General features: G+C 37.6%; 1 protein-coding gene across 2 annotated transcripts in view; it reads left to right on the forward strand.

Moving 5' to 3' along the window:
* The window catches only part of TUBGCP5 (tubulin gamma complex associated protein 5), a 119,307-nt gene extending 99,993 nt beyond the window's left edge, over positions 1–19,314 (forward strand). For both annotated transcript variants that reach the window (XM_021680469.2, XM_044918445.1), the window contains exons 17-23: positions 6,849–6,933; positions 7,041–7,161; positions 7,644–7,822; positions 9,084–9,209; positions 9,831–9,919; positions 17,874–17,974; positions 18,919–19,314. In XM_021680469.2, coding sequence (XP_021536144.1) covers positions 6,849–6,933; positions 7,041–7,161; positions 7,644–7,822; positions 9,084–9,209; positions 9,831–9,919; positions 17,874–17,974; positions 18,919–18,965 — 748 coding nt within the window. In that variant the 3' untranslated portion in view covers positions 18,966–19,314. The remainder of the gene's footprint in view (positions 1–6,848; positions 6,934–7,040; positions 7,162–7,643; positions 7,823–9,083; positions 9,210–9,830; positions 9,920–17,873; positions 17,975–18,918) is intronic.
* The last annotated feature ends 2,850 nt before the right edge of the window (positions 19,315–22,164 follow it).

Consider the following 22,164-nt stretch of genomic DNA (forward strand, 5'->3'; position numbering starts at 1 on the left):
ATAAGAGAAGAGACAAGAACCACATGGTCCTCTCAATTGATGCAGAAAAAGCATTTGACAAAATACAGCATCCTTTGCTGATTAAAACTCTTCAGAGTATAGGGATAGAGGGAACATTCCTCAAGTTCATAAAATCCATCTACGAAAAGCCCACAGCGAATATCATCCTCAATGGGGAAAAGCTGAGAGCCTTCCCCTTAAGATCAGGAACATGACAAGGATGCCTATGGCCACTGTTGTTCAACATAGTACTAGAAGACCTAGCAACAGCAATCAGACCACAAAAAGAAATAAAAGGTATTTAAATTGGCAAAGAAGAAGTCAAACTCTCTCTCTTCACAGATGACATGATACTTAATATGGAAAATCCAAAAGACTCCACCCCCAAATACTAGAATTCATAGAGCAATTCAGTAATGTGGTAGGATACAAAATCAATGCACAGGAATCAGTTGCTTTCCTCTACACTAACAATGTAACTGCAGAAAGAAATATTAAAGAATCGATTCCATTTACAATAGCACCAAAAACCATAAGATACCTAGGAATAAACCTAACCAAAGAGGTAAAAGATCTATACTCTAGAAACTACAGAACACTTATGAAAGAAATTAAAGAAGACAGAAAAAGATAGAAAAGCATTCCATGCTCATGGATCGGAAAAATAAACATTGTTAAAATGTGTATTCGTTCGAGAGCAATCTATACTTTCAACACCATCGCGATCAAAATACCAATGGCATTTTTCAAAGTGCTGGAACAAACAATCCTAAAATTTGTATGGAACCAGAAAAGCCCGAATCACCAAGGAAATGTTGAAAAAGAAAAATAAAGCTGGGGGCATCACGTTGCCTGATTTCAAGCTATATTACAAAGCTGTGATCACCACGACCGCATGGTACTGGCACAAAAACAGACACATAGGCCAGCGGAACAGAATAGAGACTCCGGATATGGACCATCAACTCTATGGTCAACTAATCTTCAACAAAGTAGGAAAAATATGCAATGGAAAAAAGACAGTCTCTTCAATAAATGGTGCTGGGGAAATTAGCTGTATACAGAAGAATGAAACTAGACCATTCTCTTTCACCATACACAAAGATAAACTCAAAATGGATGAAAGACCTCAGTGTGAGACAGGAATCCATCAAAATCCTAGAGGAGAACATAGGTAGTAACCTTTCGACATCGGTCATAGCAATTCCTTCAAGACATCTCCAAAGGCAAGGGAAACAAAAACAAAACAACTTTTGGGACTTCAAGGTAAAAAGCTTCTTCACGGCAAAGGAAACAGCCAACAAAAGTAAGAGGCAACACACAGAATTGAAGAAGATATTTGCAAATGACACTACAGATAAAGGGCTGGTATCCAAGATCTCTAAAGAACTTCTCAAGCTCAACACCCAAAAAAGTCAAAAAATGGACAGAAGACATGAACAGACACTTCTCCAAAGAAGACATACAAATGGCTAACAGACACATGAAAAAAAATGTTCAACATCATCAGCCATCAGGGAAATTCATATCAAAACCACATTGAGATACCACATTACACCAGTTAGAATGGCAAAAATGGACAAGGCAAGAAACAATAAATGCTGGAGAGGTTGTAGAGAAAAGGGAACCCTCTTACACTGTTAGTGGGAATGAAAGTTGGTACACCCACATTGGAAAACAGTGTGTAGGTTCCTCAAAAAGTTAAAGATAGAGCTACCCTATGACCCAGCAATTACACTACTTGGTATTTAACCCAAAGACACAGATGTAGTGAAAAGAAGGGCCATATGCACCCCAATGTCCATAGCAGCAATCTCCACAATATCCAAACTGGAAGGAGCCCAGATGCCCTTCTACAGACGAATGGATAAAGAAGAGGTGGTCCATATATACAACAGAATATTACTCAGCCATCAGAAAGGATGAATACGCAACATTTGCATCAACATGGATAGGACTGGAGGAGACTATGCTAAGTGAAATAAGTCAAAGAAAGAAAGACAATTATCATATGGTTTCATTTATTTGTGGAACATGAGGAATAGCATGGAGGACATTAGGAGAAGGAAGGGAAAAATGAAAGGGGGGAAATCGGAGTGGGAGACAAACCATGAGAGACTATGGACTCCGAGAAACAAACTGAGGATTTTAGCGGGAGAAAGGAGTGGGGGGATGGGTTATCCCAGTGATGGGTATTAAGGAGGGCAGATATTGCAATGAGCACTGGGTATTATTCAAAAACTGAATCATGGAACACTGCATCAACAACTAATGATGTAGTGTATGGTGACTGATATAACTAACTAACAAATAAATCTTTAAAAAAAAATAGTAGTCATAATAATGAACATGATATGCCAGACAAAGCATTCTTTTCCTCACAGCCATGCCAGGTTACCAAGCTACTACTTAGTAGATTATTTTAATTCCTTTGATTTTTATGTCATTCTTTTTTATTACCTTTAATTCCTCCATAAAAACAGAATTTTTATCAATTATGTGATTAGTAAAAGCAGAGTAACAGCTGGGTTCTTTCCATAAGAAGAAATTGGTGCCTAGCAACCCCAGGAGGGAGCCAGGGAAAGTTGTTTTTCACCACCAGCAGAAATTCATGAATTTGTTATATTTAATGTCACGGTCTATTACGATTTTTCTTTTTTTTATTGCTCAGACTCGCATTTTTACCCAGAGGGTACCACTTCATATGACCCTAGTAATCTCAGAGAGTGTCCTTACTTTCAGGACTACTCAGATGTACAGGCTTGTCCTGTGCACCTCCTGCTTTAGGCTTGTGCACCTTTCCCAGGAGCACTGGTCCCATGTATTTGGTGACTTAAAAAGCCCTTTATCTGCGTGCCAGAGTATTCATCAGTATTGGATTGCCAGTACTTCTGGGCTTTCTCAGTGGACAGAGAAATGAAATATGTAGGAAGAATAAATCAGAATTTCATATTGATATTTCCAATTTATATTAAAGATTAGTTTTCACTTCTTTGATTTTCCTTTGTATTTCTTCTCTTGAGTGCGTATTAACAGACTGACATGACTAATGGTTTTTTTATTCTATAATAAATAGTAGTTCCAGGGGCACCTGGGTGGCTCAGTTGGTTAAGCGGCTGCCTTTGGCTCAGGTCATGATCCTGGAATCCTGGGATCGAGCCCCATGTCGGGCTCCCTGCTCAGTGAGGAGTCTGCTTCTCCCTCTCCCTCTGCCTGCCTCTCTGCCTACTTGTGCTATCTGTCAAATAAATAAAATCTTAATAAATAAATAAATAAATAAATAAATAAATAGTAGTTCCAAAGTGACAATAATAGCAACAAGCCCAGAGAGTTTAAATTACTGTTTGTGATTGTTTTCTCTTCCTATACTATCAAATCATCAGAATACTCTATTTCAAAGTCACTTGGAATAATCCTCAATGTGATTATGCCACCAACTTAATATAGGGTCAAGTTCATTTTTTTTAGTTTTCTACTTTTAGGAACTGCTTTTTTTTTTTTTGATTCAAGTTTGTTTCTTAATTATATAAACAGCTGTATATTTCTTAAGTTAAAAATCAATGGTACAGTGGTACTTCTAGGGAGATCTGTCTTCTGTTCCTGCTCCCTTTCCTTTAGGCAACCGTTGCATGTTGTACAAAGGGTAGTATGCATTGCCTACTCTGGCATTTGGTTTATTTTTCTTATGTTACTAATGTATCTCACACCCACTCCATTTATAAGCTAGAGAGCTGGTCCTTACTCCTTTACAGTTGACTGGCTTTCCACTGTATTCTTTCAATCAGTTGTCCTGTTGGTGGGCATTTGGGTTTCTGTTCTTCTGCCATGCATATCTGCAATGACTAACTAGTCTTGTACCTCTCACTTCATATTTTTGCCAGTGTAATTTTGGAATATATTCCTATAATGGGATTGCTGGGTAAAAAGGTAAATGTATGTGTAATTCTGCTAGCTGTTCCCAAATTTCTCTTCATATGGCCTGTATTCTTTCTGATTCCCACCAGCAATGTGTAGAGTGGCTTTCTCCACAGCCTCACCAATGGAATATGTTGTCGAACTTTTGGAATTTTGCCAGTCTGATGAGAAACAGTATCTCAGTATAGTTTTCATTTACATTTTTCTAATTATGAGTGAGCTTTATCATCTTTCCATATGTTTATTTTTGAAATTTTTTATTGTGAACTATCCATATATTTTGCCACCATTTCTGTTAGTATCAGGTTATTGGTCTCTTATTCTCTATTTTTAGAAGCTATTTATATTATATACATTTCCCAATTCGACATTTGTCTTTTCATTCTGCTTATGTCGGACATAAATAAACCAAATGCCAGAGTAGGCAATGCATGCTACCCTTTGTACAACATGCTTATGGTATAATAATTTTTTGTTGTTTTGTCATGTAGATTTTTTTAGTTTTAGAATTTATCAATCTTTTCTCTCACTACTTTTAGATTTTGAGTTAAGAAAGTATTACTTTTTCCCAGGTTACAAAGAAATTCACCCATCTTTTATCCTAATACTTGAATAGGTATTTTTACATTTAGATATTGATCTATTTGGAACTTATCCAGCTAAAAAAGAAATAGATCTAGTTTTATCTTTTTCCAAATGACTAATTGGTTTCCATCACTTACTTCTTTAAAAAAACAATCCATCTTTCCTGCATTTATTTGACATACCCCTTTATCATTAAGTTTTCATATGTACTTGAGTATCTTTCTAGATTTTCCATTCTATTTCCCTGTTCTGTTTATTCATGTGCTAGTAACATCCTGTTTTAATAATAGGGCTTTCCTGGCTATTCTTGTTTATTTGTCCAAATGTACTTTATTGTCAACTTGTCTAGCTCCACCAAAACAAAAACTTTGATGGTATTTTTATTGAGATTGCATTCTATTCATAGATTAATTCAGGAGAAATGAACCACCCCCAGGGACCCCTTCTGCTGTGGCTTCCATATGTTCTAAGCAGCTGTCTGCCTCCTCAGGCTTTCTGAGTCTGGCCCTCGAGTCTCCCTCTCAATTCCAGCATCAGTGCCAGTGCTGCTCCCCTGCCCTGACCAGTATCCCTGCCTTAACAACCCTCCCATATCCCTGCTACTCTTTCTGTAATCTCTCTGTGGGCCTCTTGCTTCCCACCTGCCTTTGGCACAGCTTCTCGCTCTACTGCCTCAGTCAGCACTCCTGTCTCGGACAGTTCCAGTCCCTGTTAATGGCTTCAGTGACCTGCAGATCATTACCTTTAGCCTAGGTGCCTACATAGCCAGCAGCTTGTAACTACACTCAAATGTCATGTATCCAAAACTGAGCTCATTGTCTCACCCCAAACAATCTTTTGTCTCTTCTAGTTGAGCACCATTGTTCATCCTGGCACCCAAAGGCAGTGTGGCTCATCCTAGATTCCTTCCTCTGTCCTAGCTCCTACACCTCCCTGGTTGTTCAGTTCTGCCTCCTAGATAACGTTTCCCCTTACCTCTCAGTGCTCACCCAAGAGCTCCTCTCTGACACCTCCTGACTGTCTCTGTGTCTCAGCTTCACTCCCTTCCATTGGACCCCGACAGGGCCACCAGAGTGACTACAGTGATATCAGCAACTCCCTCCACCAGTTGTGTTCAGGCTCCTCATTGGCTCCTCATAACAGATGGGCTGAGCTCCTTCTCATGAGAGGGCAAGTTTTACTATCTGGTTCATTTCCCAGCCTCAATTCTAGTACGTGTACACATACAGACACATAATGTTCTCTCTCCTACCACACTTTCCATTTCAGGAATTTGGAATATTTCTGGTTTGCTGAAGAGCTGTACTCTCCCAGTTAGGTGCTCTTCCATTTGCATGGCCTGGCAGTGGTCTGCTCTCCTACAAAGTCCTGCTTGGCCTGGATTAGTGCAGCACCTTGTGTCTGCTCTGGGATTTTCTCTGGGCTATGAGCCCCTAGACGGGGAGAAGTGATTGACTTTCTTTCACCTGCTTGGCATGATGACTGACAAATAAGGTATTCAGTAAGTGCCTGCTAAGTACTCAGTGGAAGCACATAATTTACAGGCTAAAAAAAAATTCTGACTAATGCCTGTGACATGGAATGAATTGGCTAATTTATAAGCCACACACTGCTTTCCATCTCTGGTTGTAAGGCTGCCTCCCCACCTCTGTGTTACACTTAAACCTTACATGGTCTGCATCCTGGTTTCATCACTTGATGCCTCTGTGATTGTGGGAGAGTTACATCATTTCCCAGTCCACTGACAGGACTACTCTGAGGGTTAAATGAGTAAGGGCAGTTAAGTGTCCATGTGGTGCCTGGTGCAAGAACATTTCCATGCACATTTGTTGCTTCTTTCTATTGAGAGTCACATTCAAACCAGTGTTAAGAAAGAGTGGGTGAAGCAGTGTGTATACACCTTTGCTTTAGAAGCAGACCCCACTGCTATTGATGGACTTGCACACACACTCTCCAGGGCAAAGAGAGCAGTCTCCCTCCACTGCCCTCAGCAGAGGGTCTATCTTCTGAGCCTGTTGCCTGAATTTTATCAGAATTAAGCAGCCAGCCTATTACCATTATATCTTCTTCCCTGACTTCTACTTTTTTTCTAACTTACTACATATAAGTGTCTCTTTTCTTTCATAGCTAAACCCATTATTTAAAAACTTTACCCTCTTACTTGTAAAACCGAATTCCTATTCTGGAATATATGCTACAAAACCTTTATCAAAATATTTGCATTCCCTTTATGAAATATGTCTTCTTTAAAATATGATGTAAATGTTAAAATGCTAATGGTTTTTTAAAGAGTATTTTTATTTGAGCATAGTACTTTCACAAACTAAAACTGAAATTTCTTTATCTAGTCTGTCTATATCTTATGAAAATGTTGACACAACAAAGAAGAAACTCCCTGTTCATATCTTAGATGGTCTGACCCTGAGCTATAAGGTATGTGCTGATACATTTTTTAAGAACATTGTTTTCTATTAAAATTACAACATGCAAGTAATACATAGGTTACTTTCTACTCTAATTTTCTATTTTTGTTTTCATAGATCCCATGGCCTGTGGATATTGTTATAAGTTTGGAATGTCAAAAAATTTATAATCAGGTGTTCCTTCTCTTATTGCAAATAAAGTGGGCAAAATATAGTCTGGATGTTTTACTATTTGGTGGTAAGATTTGTTTTCAACAGATAAATTATAATTGAATTTTAGCCCTGAACTAAAGAAGTAGCTGATCTTTGGTCATTTTTATGTATACACAAGTGCCCAAATAACAAGTATTTATAGCAAAAGTTTTACAGTGGTCAAAATTAACTTCCCTGAATGAAATACCAGGGAATTGTACTGCAGTCAGTCTGAAATATAACAGCTTGATGAGGAATTTAGCCAGAATAAATATTCTTAAATTATGCAAAAAAAATTTCATGACAAAGTATTTGGACTTGGCATTTATGTTTTAATGATGGTGATAAGGGGAACTTTTCACTGCTTTACCTTCCAGAGACACTGAAGGCAGGGTCCCTAATGTGCCTCCTGTAGAGTGACCTTTGCAGGTTGATAACCACATCAGAAGTCCCACCCCTGTACAGTGGCATGGGTGGGATTTGAGTAGATGTTCTTCCCACCGACTCTGCTCTTTCAATCTTACACAGAACTAGCTAATACTGCTGGAAAACCACAACTCAGAGAAGGACTTTTATGTGAACAAGACACAACTGCTCAGTTTGGACCACAAAAGGAACCAATAAGACAGCAGATTCATCGTATGTTCCTCTTGAGAGTAAAGCTCATGCACTTTGTGAACAGCTTACACAACTACATCATGACCAGGGTTTGTGTCTGGATTACTTCTGATATATTTATAAGAGCCCACAAAATACTTGTAGACTATAAATGTGAAAATAGCACATATAAAATATTTGATCATAAATATTGGCAGTGGGGGGAAATGTTTTTTTAAACATGCCAGAGCACGTGTATCCAGAGACTCCTGTCCCTCCTGTCCAGCAGCCTCTTGGGATGGGCGTACCCAGAGCTCCTCTTCTGGAATTGCCTTCAGAACTTGCAGTATAGACTTTTAAACTTTATCAGTGGTGACAGATCTGTCCCTGGAAAATGGCTTCAAATTTTCATAACAGCCAAAAATCTGCCAGGCTAGTGTGATGTGTAAGGAGGAAGATGCAGCCGGATTATATATTTTTTCTTAGAAACAAGAAGCAACTCATTATGAAGTAAATGAAACTGCTTTTCTTACACATCTTAAAACCAGATCTAGAGGAAGTCTGGAAGAGGAGTTCAGATATTTGAACAATAGCAGTATTCTTGGAAGACAGTACTCATTTGGGATTTAAAATGGTTGCTTTAAAAAAAAAACTCATTTGTATACAAGTTCTAAAACTCATTTTATTTGGAAGAAGTGAGCCTTTAAAGCCTGTGTTTTAGACATGATGCATATGGCAGTCACAACTTTTTTGTGACTCAGGTAGATTAAATAAAAGTGTTGGTGTCAGTATCCAAACATAGTTACAGAGCCTGTATTCTGTCTGTGGCTTTAATCTCCAGGTCAGTTTTGTGAAAGAAGCCATATGGCAGAGGTGCTTTCTGCTTACCATGCATTGGCTTTCAGAGGCAGCCTTAAACCCTTAATTATTAAGAGTAAATGGTAGGAAGTTAAGTTTTGCTTGTTTCTTGTTTTCTAGTTAAAGTATGTCTATGCTCCTTTTAAAGAAAGATCATTATAAAAACATTGGAACTTATAAAAACATATAAGTTCAATTTACCTGATAATTAAAAAAAAAAAAACCAATGCATTTTGTATGTGATTTGATGTACTTGCCCCTCCCCATCAGGAACAGTCTGTTGGTCCAAAGTAAGGCATTCATTTACTGTGCAAATGGATTTCCTAAAGAACTGGCCCCACCATTATTCTAGGATAAAAATGTCAGCCTTTAAAGCAGGTACTTTGTAAATTTTACAGATGTAATTACTGAAGAAAGAATTTGAGAGTAGAAGAGGTTGGTAAAAAGTTTTGTGTCTAGCATTCAAGTCCTCAAAGAAGTCTGCTGATTAAACTTTTCATCTTTCTCTTCAAGATTCTTCACAGTACAGGGCTGGAGTTCCAACATCAAGTTGAGGAAGCCAAGGATTTAGATCAGTTGATTAAGATTCATTACAGATACTTGTCAACCATCCATGATCGATGTTTGCTGAGAGAAAAGGTATGTGAGATGTCATCTGCAGATTTGGCCACTGAAGCAGGAGTGAAGTTGGCCAAGGGAGGTTGTTTCTCTACTTCTAGATTTTATACTTACTAAGCAAAATATTCTATAGGGAATGACCAAATCAAATAAAGTTACAAATTTGTGCCATATTACTAGAAATTATATCTAAGAGAAATAGATGAGAACTATATTATGATCGTCTGCACCCTGTACTGCACTGGGATTCAATTGGAAAATTATGTCTGCAATTGTGGAATAATAGTGCTTTAGTCAGGAAGTGGATCCAGCTTAGTGAGAATATATGGGATTAAGTCAATTTACAGCCATTGGATTACTTCCTCCCTTTTGTTGGTGAATTCAAACAACCATCCTAGGAAATGGTGACTTGCTCTGTTGGTCAGACTTTGCTGCTAATACTCCCTATATCACAGTGCATTAGATGGGTGGCCTGATTCCAAGTGCCCTTATTCACAGCCTAGCACCTTTCCATATTATATTAAAGGCTGTCATTGCATTGATGAACTTTTTTGTGACTCAGGTAGATTAAATAAAAGTGTTGGTGTCAGTGTCCAAGCATAGTTACAGAGCCTGTATTCTGTCTGTGGCTTTAATCTCCAGGTCAGTTTTGTGAAAGAAGCCATCATGAAGGTATTGAATTTGGCTCTCATGTTTGCAGATGGTTGGCAAGCAGGTCTGGGGGCATGGCAGTAAGTATGTAGCTTGTGGAACCTCTGCATTGTGACCATTTCAGCTTCCCTTTTAAAACTGGCTTTATGAATGACTGCTTTTCTGTGAGGGCTCACTGAAGAGTGGGGGGCACAAACTTTCAGCTCTGGGCTAGAGAGTGGGGCGCCGCCATTTTCATCCTCCCCCCCCACCCCCCCATTGGTACTGAAAGCCATCAGGGAGCAAAACAGCACCACAAAGTGGAATCCAGAGCCACTAACACTGAGCTTAGCCCCCTGACAAGGAAGGTGCAATTTCACCACCACAAGGGCACCAGACACTCAGCGCAACAGGCCCCTCCCCCAGAAGACCAGCAGGAACAACCAACGAGCACCAAATTTACCTATCATACAGAACTGCAAAACTTTGGCTCTTGGGGAAAACAGTATATAGCATTTGCGGTTGTTTTATTATTCTTTAGTCTTTCAGTTTTATTTTTTCTCTATTATTTTTTCAATTTTTTAAAATTTATATATATATATTATATATATATTTGCTTTCTAGTCATTGTATATTTTATATACTTTATTTTATATATATATGTATATATATATATATGTTTTCCTTTCTTTCCTATTTTGAAATCTAGTTTCTTTTAACAAGCAGAGCAAAATAAACCCAGAATCTAGTATTTTGTTTCATTCAGTTCATTGTGGTTTGATTTTTTTATTTGGTCTTGATTTTGTTTTCTTCTGGTTTGTTTTGTTATTTTTTTCTGTTGTTCCTGTTGGTATTGTTGTCTTTTCTCTTTTTTCTATTCTTTTCTGGACATAATGACCGGATGGAGAAATTCACCATGAAAGAAAGAACAGGGGGTAGCACTCAATGCCAGGGATTTAAATATGGATACAACTAAGATGTCTGAACTAGAATTTAAAGTGATTATAAAGATACTGCCTGGGCTTGAAAAAACCATAGAAGACACTACAAAATCCCTTACTGGAGAAATAAAAACTAAAATCTAATCAGGACAAAATAAAAAATGATATTACTGAGTTGCAGTCAAAAATGGAGGCTCTAACGAGGATGAATGAGGCAGGGGAGAGAGTCAGTGATATAGGAGACAAAATGATGGAAAATAAAGAAGCTGAAAAGAGAGAAAGACAACTACTGGATCACAAAGGAAGACTGCAAGAAATTAGCGATTCCATAAAGCAAAATAATATCTGGATAATAGGGGTCCCAGAAAATGAAGAGAGAGAGGGGCAGAAGATTTATCTGAACAAATTATAGATGAGAACTTCCCTAATCTGGGGAAGGAAACAAACATTCAAATCCAGAAAGCACAGAGAGCCCCACCCTCAAAATCAATAAAAATAGGTCAACCCCTTGACATATAATAGTGAAGCCTGCAAATTTCAGAAATAAAGAGAGAATCCTGAAAGCCACTTGGGACAAGAGGTCCTGAACCTCCAAGGGTAGAAACATAAGGCTGGCAGCAAACCTGGCCACAGAGACCTGGCAGTCCAGAAAGGACTGGCATGATATATTGAAGGTGCTAAATGGGAAAAATATGCTGCCAAGAATACTTTATCCAGCAAGGCTGTCATTCAGAATAGAAGGAGAGATAAAGAGTTTCCAGGAAAACAAAAACCAAAGGAATTTTTGAACACTAAACCAGCCCTGCAAGAAATATTAAAGGGAATCCTTTGAGCAAAGAGAGAGCCCAAAAGTAATGAAGACCAAAAAGTAACAGAGGCAATCTACAGGAACAGTGACTTTACAAGTAATACAATGACACTAAATTCATATCTTCCAATAATTACTCTGAATGTAAATGGGCTAAATGCTCCAATCAAAAGACAGATGATATCAGAATGTATTAAGAAAAAAAAAAAAAGACCCATCAATATGCTACTTAAAAGACACTGATTTTAGATCCAGCAACACCTACAGATTGAAAGTGAGGGGGTGGAGAACCATTTATCATGCTAATGGGCATCAAAAAAGCCAGAGTAGTCATCCCTAGACAAACTAGATTTTAAATCCAAGACTGTAATAAGAGATTAAGAAGGACACTATATTATAATTAAAGGGTCTATCCAACAGGAAGATGGAACAGTTGTGAATATTTATGCCCCTAACATGGGAGCAGCCAAACATATAAACCAATTAATAACAAAATTAAAGAACACATTGATAATAATATAATAGTAGGGGACTTTAACACCCCACTCATAGCAATGGGCAGATCATCTAAGCAGAAGATCAACAAGGAAACAAGGGCTTTGAAAAACATAATGGACCAATGGACTTCACAGATATATTCAGAGCATTTCATCCTAAAGCAACAGAATACACATTCATCTCAAGTACACATGGAACATTCTCCAGAATAGATCACATACTGGGTCACAAGTCAGGTCTCAGCTGGTACCAAAAAATAGATTATGCCATGCCTATTTCAGACCACAATGCTTTAAAACTTGAATTCAATCACAAAAGAAAATTTGGAAGGAACACAAACACTTGGAGGTTAAAAGCATCCTACTAAGGAATGAATGGGTCAACCAGGAAATTAAAGAATTTAAAAAACACGTGGAAGGGAATGAAAATGAAAATATGACAGTTCAAAACCCTTGAGATACAGCAAAGCTGATTATAAGAGGGAAGTATATAGCAAGAAGTATATAGCAATACAAGCCTTCCTCGGGAAGCAAGGAAAGTCTCAAATACAGAACTTAACCTTAAACCTAAAAGAGCTGGGAAAAGAACAGCAAATAAAGCCTAAATCCAGCAGGAGATGAGAAATAATAAAGATTAGAGCAGAAATCAATGACATAGAAATAAAAAAAAAATAGAACAGATAATGAAACTAGTAGCTGGTGCTTTGAAATAATTAATAAGATCAATAAACCCCTAGTCAGATTATCAAAAAGAAAAGAGAAAGGACCCAAATCAATAAAATCATGAATGAAAGAGGAAAAATCAGAACCAACACCGAAAATATAGAAACAATTACAAGAGAATATTATGAACAACTATATGGCAACAAATTGGGCCATCTGAAAGAAATGGGTGCATTCCCAGAAACTTGTAAACTACCAAAACTAAAACAGGAAAAATAGAAAACCTGAACAGACCCATAAACAGCAAAGAAATTGAAGCAGTAATCAAAAATCTCCCAACAAACAAGAGTGCGGGGCCAGATGGCCTCCCAGCAGAATTCTACCAAACATTTAAAGAATTAATACCTATTCTTCTGAAGCTGTTTGAAAAAAATAGAAATAGAAGGAAAACTTCCAGACTCGCTCTATGAGGTCAGCATTACCTTGATCCCAAAACCAAAGACCCCACCAAAAATGAGAATTACAGACCAAATCTCTGATGATGATGGATGCAAAAATTCTCACCAAGATACTAGCTAATAGGATCCAACAATACATTAAAAAGATTATTCACCAGGACAAAGTGGGATTTATTCCTGGGCTGCAGGGGTTGTTCAACATCGCAAATCAATCAAGGTGATAGACCACAATAATAAAAGAAAGGACAAGAACCATATGATCCTCTCAATTGATGCAGAAAAAGCATTTGACAAAGTACAACATCCTTTTTTGATAAAAACCCCCAAAAAGTAGGGATAGAGGAGATGGAACATTTCTCAACATACAAAGGACCCACATCAAATATCATCCTCAAGGGGGAAAAACTGAGAGCTTTTCCCCTAGGGTCAGGAACACGACAGGGATGTCCATTCTCACCACTGTTCAACATAATACTAGAAATCCTAGCAACAGCAATCAGACAACAAAAAGAAATAAAAAGCATCCAATCAGCAAAGAAGTCAAACTTTCATTCATTACAGATGACATGATAATCTGTGTTGAAAACCTGAAAGACTCCACCCAGAAACCACTAGGACTCATACAGGAATTCAGCAAAGTGGCAGGATATAAAATCAATGTACAGAAGTCAGTTGCATTTCTATACACCAACAATGAGACAGAAGAAAGAGAAATCAAGGAATCCATCCCATTTACAATAGCACCAAAACCATCAGATACCTAGGAATAAACCTAACCAAAGAGGTAAAGGATCTGTACTCTTGAAAACTATAGAACACTTATGAAAGAAATGGAAAAACATTCCATGCTCATGGGTTGGAAAGACAAATTTTGTTAAAATTTCTGTGCTACCCAGAGCAATCTACACATTCAGTGCAATCCCTATCAAAATACCACCAGCATTTTTCACAGAGCTGGAACAAACAGTCCTAAAATTCATATGGAACCTAGGAAAGACCCTGAGTAGCCAAAGGAATGTTGAAAAAGAAAGCCAAAGCTGGAGGCATCACAATTCCGGACTCCACACTGTATTACAGACTGTAATCATCAAGACAGTATGGTACTGGCATAAAAACAGACACATAGATCAATGGAACAGAACAGAGAACCCAGAAATGTACCCTCAACTATATGGTCAACTAATCATCAACAAAGCAGGAAAGACTATCCAATGGGAAAAAGACAGTCTCTTCAACAAATGGTGTTGGGAATTTTGGACAGCCACATGCAGAAGAATGAAACTGGACCACTTTCTTACACCATACACAAAAATAAACTCAAAATGGATGAAAGACCTAAATGTGAGACAGGAATCCATTAAAATCCTAGAGGAGAACACAGGCAGCAACCTCTTTGCTCTCAGCCACAGCAACTTCTTGCAAAACACGTCTCCAAAGGCAAGGAAAACAAAAGTAAAAATGAACTATTGGGACTTCATCAAAATACAAAGCTTCTGCACAGCAAAGGAAACAGTCGACAAAACTAAAGGCAACCTATGGAATGGGAGAAGATATTCACAAATGACATCAGATAAAGAGCTAGTATCCAAACTCTATAAAGAACTTATCAGGACGCCTGGGTGGCTGTCAGTTCAGCATCTGCCTTCAGCTCAGATCATGATCCCAGGGTCCTGGGATGGAGTCCCACATCAGGCTCCTTGCTCAGCAGGGAGCCTGCTTCTCCCTCTGCCTGATCCCCCTGCTTGTGCTCTCTCTCTCTTTCCTGACAAATAAATAAAATCTTATTAAAAAAAAAAGAACTTATCAAACTCAACACCCAAAAAACAATCCAGTCAAGAAATGGGCAGAAGACATGAACAGCCTTTCTCCAAAGAAGACATACAAATCGCCAACAGACAGAGGAAAAAATGCTCAACATCACTCAGCATCAGGGAACTACAAATTAAAACCACAATGAAATACCACCTCACGCCAGGCAGAATGGCTAAAATTAACAACTCAGGAAAGAACAGATACTGGCAAGAATGTGGAGAAAGGGGAACACTCTTACATTGTTGGTGGGAGTGCAAACCAGTGCAGACACTGGAAAACAGTATGGAGGTTCCTCAAAAAGTTAAAATAGAGCTACTCTATGACCCAGCAATTGCACCACTACATATTTATCCATAGGGTACAAACACAGTGATTCGAAGGGGCACATGCAGCCCAGTGTTTATGGCAGCAATGTCCACAATAGCCACAATATGGAAATAGCCCAGATGGCCAATGACATGAATGAGTAAAGAAGATGTGGCGTATGTATGTATGTGTTTACACACACGCACACACACACACACAGTGGTATATTACTCAGCCATCAAAAAGAATGAAATCTTGCCATTTGCAATGACATGTAGATGGAACTAGAGGGGATTATGCTAAGTGAAATAAGTCAGTCAGAGAAAGACAAATACCGTATGATTTCACTCACATGTGGAATTTAAGAAACGAAACGGATGAACACAGGGGAAGGGAAGGAAAATCAAATAAGAGGAAAACAGAGAGGGAGGCAAACCATAAGAAACTCTTAACTATAGGGAACAAACTGAGGGTTGCTGGAGGGGAGGTGGGTTTAGGGATGGGGTAACTGGGTGATGGGCATTAAGGAAAGCACTTGAAGGAGAGCAGTGAGTGTTATATGCAATTGAAGAATCACCAGTTCTACCACAGAAACTAATAATATAGGATATGTTAATTAAATTCAATTTAAATTTAAAAAAAATTTTAAGCTGGCTTTATTCTCAAAACCCTTTTTTGTAAAGTATATTCTGGGAGCCTTTTTACATCTTGGCAATATATTACATATCACTTATATTAAGGGAAGAGTTGAAATTTTTCACTTTAATAGGCAGCATTAAAAGTGTGCCATTCTTTTATGAGTTGTAAAACAAGAAGAAATACCTGAAAATTTTAATTGGAACAAGTAAATATTCTTAGATTGCATTCATGTTTACTTGTATAGGTTTTGTTAATTATGAACACTTTCAAACATACACACAAGTAGAGAGAACTGCATAACAAACTCTTGGTGCCCACCCCTATTCATAACTTGCTGAATTATTTTAAGGCAAATTCTGGATGTCTCGGTAGACTGTTGTCCAGAATCATGTAGAAAGACAGATGCTGTGAAGTCAGAGGACAATTTTGGAGCCAGGAGCTTGCTCTTCATATCTAGAATACCATCCTGTACTGTTAACCTGAATGTACAGTTCAGTAGTTTGATCTTGTCTTGTTCATAAAATTAATGTAATGATAATGCCTCTGTTACTTCCCTAAAATAAAAGTGCAAGTCTGATTGACCAGACTGTTAGAATAATAGCTTGTACTTGTCAGTAAGGAGGTGAGAATTCATGATAGTGCTAATCAAAATTAAAATCTTAATCTGTGGCTGTATCAGAATACTCTGAATGAAGATACTAAGTGTAGTTTAGAATTCTTAATGGCAGTGTGAAAATAAAAGTCTTACTTGCTTTGTTAGGGCTGTCTCAAAGTATGTAAAGCACATTTTTCTTTCCATATCACTGTGAGGTGGAGGAGAAAATAATAACACTGCTGCATATGCTTGCCTAAAATTGAATTGTTTCAGTTTCTTCAACAAGTAAATTGTGAGAAAAATAACAGGGAGTGAGGAGGACTTCAGAAGCATTATCAGCCATTATAATTTATGGAATTTAATTGATCCTGAATCAAACTTACAGCAGAAGAGTGAAAATTTTCAAAAGCAACATGAATTTTGAACACTGCTTATTTGATAATATTAAAAAATCACTTAAATATTTTCAAGCAAATAGTGTTGTGGCTATGTTTTAAAAGGAGTCTTTATCTTTAATATATACACACTGAAATATTTATGACAGAAGGGCTATGATGTCTCAAATTAGCTTCTAAATATGGTGGGGCTGGGCTGTGCACAGGGCCTCATGGCAGTAGATGACTGCTGAAGCTGGATGTGGGTGTGTGAGTGTCCTCTGTGCTCTCTCCTATGTATGTTCCATATTGCCCATAATAAAGTTTTTATTTTTTTAGGATTTTATTTTTATATAACTTATTTTATTTAAATTCAATTAGGTAACATATAGTGTATCATTTGTTTTAGATGTAGAGTTCAATAATTCATCAGTTGCATACAACACCCAGTGCTCATTACACAAGTGCCCTCCTTAATGCCCATCACCCAGTTACCCCATCCCCCCACCCATCTCCCCTCCAGCAACCCTCAATTTGTTCCCTATAGTTAAGAGTCTCTTACAATTTGTCTCCCTCTCTGATTTCTTCCTATTTGATTTTTCCCTCTCATTTCTTAATAATTTTAAAATGTAGGGTTTTATATCTTAATGTATTCTTTGTTTCAAAAAGAAGATATACAAATAAAAAATACAGAAATATGTAGTAGAAAAGGGAACATCCCCAGTCATCCCAGCTTCGGAACTCAGTATCATCCAAAAAGGGCAGTTTTATGTCCTAATGACTTTTTCCTTCAAATATTTGGAAAGCTTGTATTTTAAAGTGGGGCAGGAAATTTTATATTTCATAATCTTTAGACTTAGGACATTAAACTGAAGTACATTTGAAATTACTCCAAATATATTTTGTAGCCTACCCATTAACCCTTTATATACTTATTAATTGAAATGTACTTTCTTTCCTAGAATGGAATCTATAGAGAAAATGGAGTCTGATTTTAAAAACTGCCATATGTTTCTTGTAACCGTTTTAAACAAAGCTGTCTGCAGAGGATCCTTTCCCCATTGTGAGTATACCATGTTAAATTATTACTGCTTTTATATTTTCTTGTAGCTAAGTCTACTGTTACTGTTTTGGTACTAATCTCATGAAGAATTAGAATTTTTCACCATTTCAAACCTAGAAAATCCTTCAGCAGTTGTGCCATACTTTGACTTGCTTTTTCAGAATTACAGTGTGGTGAGTGAATATCAGATGTAAAACACTGAGACTAAAGATACTGCTTTTTAGTATATGATTTGTTACACCAGTGGATTTCTAGAACTATTATTAAATAAAGCAGATGGCAGAATAGATCTCAGTCATTCTTCACTATTCTTCACTATTATGTGTAGCTTTTGTAAAAGATAAGCATTATTTTGGGGTTTATTTATTTATTTCTTTATGCAATTTCAAAAACTCCTGTACCCCTGTACATGTGTAACAGTTCAAAATACCATGTGAGGCAGACAGGTCTGTGGATTGAGTCACAGGGAGAAGATTTTTTTTAAGTGTGCAGGGTTAATCTCTTCCCTTTTTCTGCATATTCTAATTGTGAGGTACTAATTAAGAATATCTGAACATTTTAAAAAACACTATGTTAGAAATGTGTTAGAGGAAACATTGACTTATTTGTCCATTTTTGCATTGGATGATTGTTATGCGAATAGGATCCATTCATAGGTTAGAACATAGCATTTTGTTATGAACTGACTCCAGATTCTAAGACATAGGGGACAGCTGTGATTTGTTCAGTGAAATGCCAGATGTTTTGTTTTCAACATTAATCTGAAATACAAAATAAATCCTTTTTCAATTTGTATTTAATAAACCAATTATCATTTTTATTTACATTTAAAATAATAATTAAAAATTGGAAAGTCATTAAATACTTTCAGTTCTGAAATAATTGAAGCCTTATTTTCAAATATTTAAACCTATTTTTTAACCTTATTTTTATTCTTTCCACAGTGGAATCTCTCGCACTGTCACTCATGGCTGGCATGGAACAAAGTTAAATATCTTTAATGTAGTAAATACCCAAGATTTGATCTTTATACATAAATAATTCCACCACATGCAGCTGAGAAACCAGAATCTCTATTTTGGTTCATTTTAAAAACTGTTGTCTACTATCTAGACAAGTACATTTGTAGGTGTTTTCTTTGATATTATTGGATAGTATATAAGGTTATATGTATAAAATTAAATCAATAAAGCAAAATGTATATAAGCTGTTTATACTTATATTTCCTACTGTAAGATACATTTATGGTATTGATACCTTTAAATGTGACTTATGTCATTTTTGGAAATGCAGTTAGTGGTATTAAAAAGAAAGCATTTTAAATTCTAGTCTCCTTTGCTTGATCACAGAAACTTTTATATAGTTTTTCTTTGTTTCTGTTTTTATTTTTTTAGGTCTTATTTAAATTCAAGTAGGTTAACATACACTGTATTATTAATTTCAGGGGTAGAATTTAGTGATTCATCACTTGCATATAACACCCACTGCTCTACTTCAAGTGCTTTCCTTAATGCCCATCACCCAGTTACCCCATCCCTAAACCCACCTCCCCTCCAGCAACCCTCAGTTTGTTCCCTATAGTTAAGAGTTTCTTATGGTTTGCCTCCCTCTCTGTTTTCCTCTTATTTGATTTTCCTTCCCTTCCCCTGTGTTCATCTGTTTCGTTTCTTAAATTCCACATGTGAGTGAAATCATATGGATTTGTCTTTCTTTGACTGACTTATTTCACTTAGCATAGTCCCCTCTAGTTCCATCCACATGTCATTGCAAATGGCAAGATTTCATTCTTTTTGATGGCTGAGTAATATACCACTGTGTGTGTGTGTGTGTGTGTGTGTATATACACACATACATACATACACCACATCTTCTTTACTCATTCATGTCATTGGCCATCTGGGCTATTTCCATATTGTGGCTATTGTGGACATTGCTGCCATAAACATTGGGGTGCATGTGCCCCTTCGAATCACTGTGTTTGTACCCTTTGGATAAATACATAGTGGTGCAATTGCTGGGTCATAGAGTAGCTCTATTTTAACTTTTTGAGGAATCTCCATACTGTTTTCCAGTGTCTGCACCGGTTTGCACTCCCACCAACAATGTAAGAGTGTTCCCCTTTCTCCACATCCTTGCCAACATCTGTTCTTTCCTGAGTTGTGATTTTTAGGCATTCTAACCAGCTCTTAGTTTCATTGATCTGTTCTACTGGTTTTTGTTGTTGTATATGTATATTTTAAAGACTTTATTTATTTGACAGACACAGCGAGAGAGGGAACACAAGCAGGGGGAGTGGGAGAGGGAGAAGCAGGCTTCCTGTGGAGCAGGGAGCCCAATGTGGGGCTCGATCCCAGGACCCTGAGATCATGACCTGAGCCAAAGGCAGATGCTTAATGACTGAGCCACCTTTTTTTTTTAGGATTTTATTTTATTTTATTTTTTTAACATTTATTTATATATTTATTTGAGAGAGCACAGTGGGGAGGGGCAGAGAGAGAGGGAGAGAGAGTCTTAAGCAGACTCCTCACTGAGCACAAAGCCCAATGCAGGGCTCAACCTCAAGATCCTGAGATCACGACCTTAACTTAAACCAAGAGTCAGACGCTTAACTGTGCCACCCAGGTGCACTTATGTATAATTTATTTCTGCTCTATATTATTTTCCTTCTCCTGGCTTTAGGCTTTATTTGCTGTTCCTTTTCTAGCTCCTGAAGGTGTTAGGTTAGGTAGTGTTTGAGACTGTTCTTGTTTCTTGAGGTGGGCATGTATTACAATATACTTACCTCTTAGGGCCACCTTTGCTGCATCCCAGAAGTTTTGGACTGTCATGTTTTCATTCTCATTTGCTTCCATGTATTTTTTTATTTCTTCTTTAATTTCCTGGTTTACCCATTCATTCATTAGTAAGTTCTTTAATCTTCATACATTTGTGGTCTTTCCAAATTTTTTCTTGTGGTTGACTTCAAGTTTCATAATGTTGGGAACTGAAAATATGCATGGTATAATCTTGATTTTTTTATACTTATGGAGTCCTGATTTGTGACCCAGTATGTGATCTATTCTGGAGAATGTTCCATGTGCACTTGAAAAGAATGTGTTTTCCTCTGCTTTAGGATGAAATGTTCTGAATATATCTATTAAGTCCATCTGGTCCAGTGTGTCACTGAAAGCCATTGTTTCCTTGTTGATTTTCTAGATGATATGTCTATTGGTATGAGTGGTGTGTTAAAATCCTCTACTATTTCTGTATTATTATCAATGAGTTTCTTTATGTTTGTTATTAATTGATTTATATATTTGGGAGCACCCAAGTTGGAGCATAAATATTTATAATTATTAGATCTTCTTGTTGGATAGACCCCTTAATTATACTATAGTGCCCTTCTTCATCTCTTATTACAGTCTTTGGTTTAAAATGTAGTCTGTCTGTTATAAGTATGGCTACTCTGGCTTTCTTTTTTTTTTTAAAGATTTTATTTATTTCTTAGAGAGCGAGCGAGAGGGAAACAGCATGAGAGGGGAGAGGGTCAGAGGGAGAAGCAGGCTCCCCACTGAGCCGGGAGCCCGATGTGGGACTCGATCCCAGGACCCTGGGATCATGACCTGAGCCGAAGGCAGACGCTTAACCATCTGAGCCACCCAGGCGCCCTACTCTGGCTTTCTTTTGATGGCCATTAGCATGATAAATAGTTCTCCAACCCCTCACTTTCAATGTGCAGGTGTCTTTAGGTCTAAAATGAATCTCTTATAGGCAGCATATAGATGGGTCTTGTTTTTTATTCATTCTGATACCCTATATCTTTTGTTTGGAGCATTTAGCCCATTTTACATTCAGAGTGATTATTGAAAGATACAACTTCAGTGCTGATGGGCAGGGGTGGGAGAGGGGGCAGTGGGGGGAATGGTGTTGCCCTGCTCTCTCGACCCCTGAGCAGTGAGTTCGCACCTGCCACTCTTCAGGAAGCTCTCACAGAAGATCAAACAGTCACCTCTCTTGTGTCCCCAGCTTCTCTCAGATCCCTGCCTTCACCCTGCCTGCATCCAAGCTGTCCGCCTGCTAGGTGGTACAGTACTCCTGGGTTTTATCTCAAACATAGGGCTGGGTTTCAAAACTCCAAATTTTAGACATCCCTGAGGGGCAGACCCATGCTGATCCTCTGGGGGAGGGTCTCCCCACGCTTTTGCCATTTG

The sequence above is a fragment of the Neomonachus schauinslandi genome, chromosome 9, assembly GCF_002201575.2.
Source record: "Neomonachus schauinslandi chromosome 9, ASM220157v2, whole genome shotgun sequence".
In the NCBI taxonomy this organism is placed as follows: Eukaryota; Metazoa; Chordata; class Mammalia; order Carnivora; family Phocidae; genus Neomonachus; species Neomonachus schauinslandi.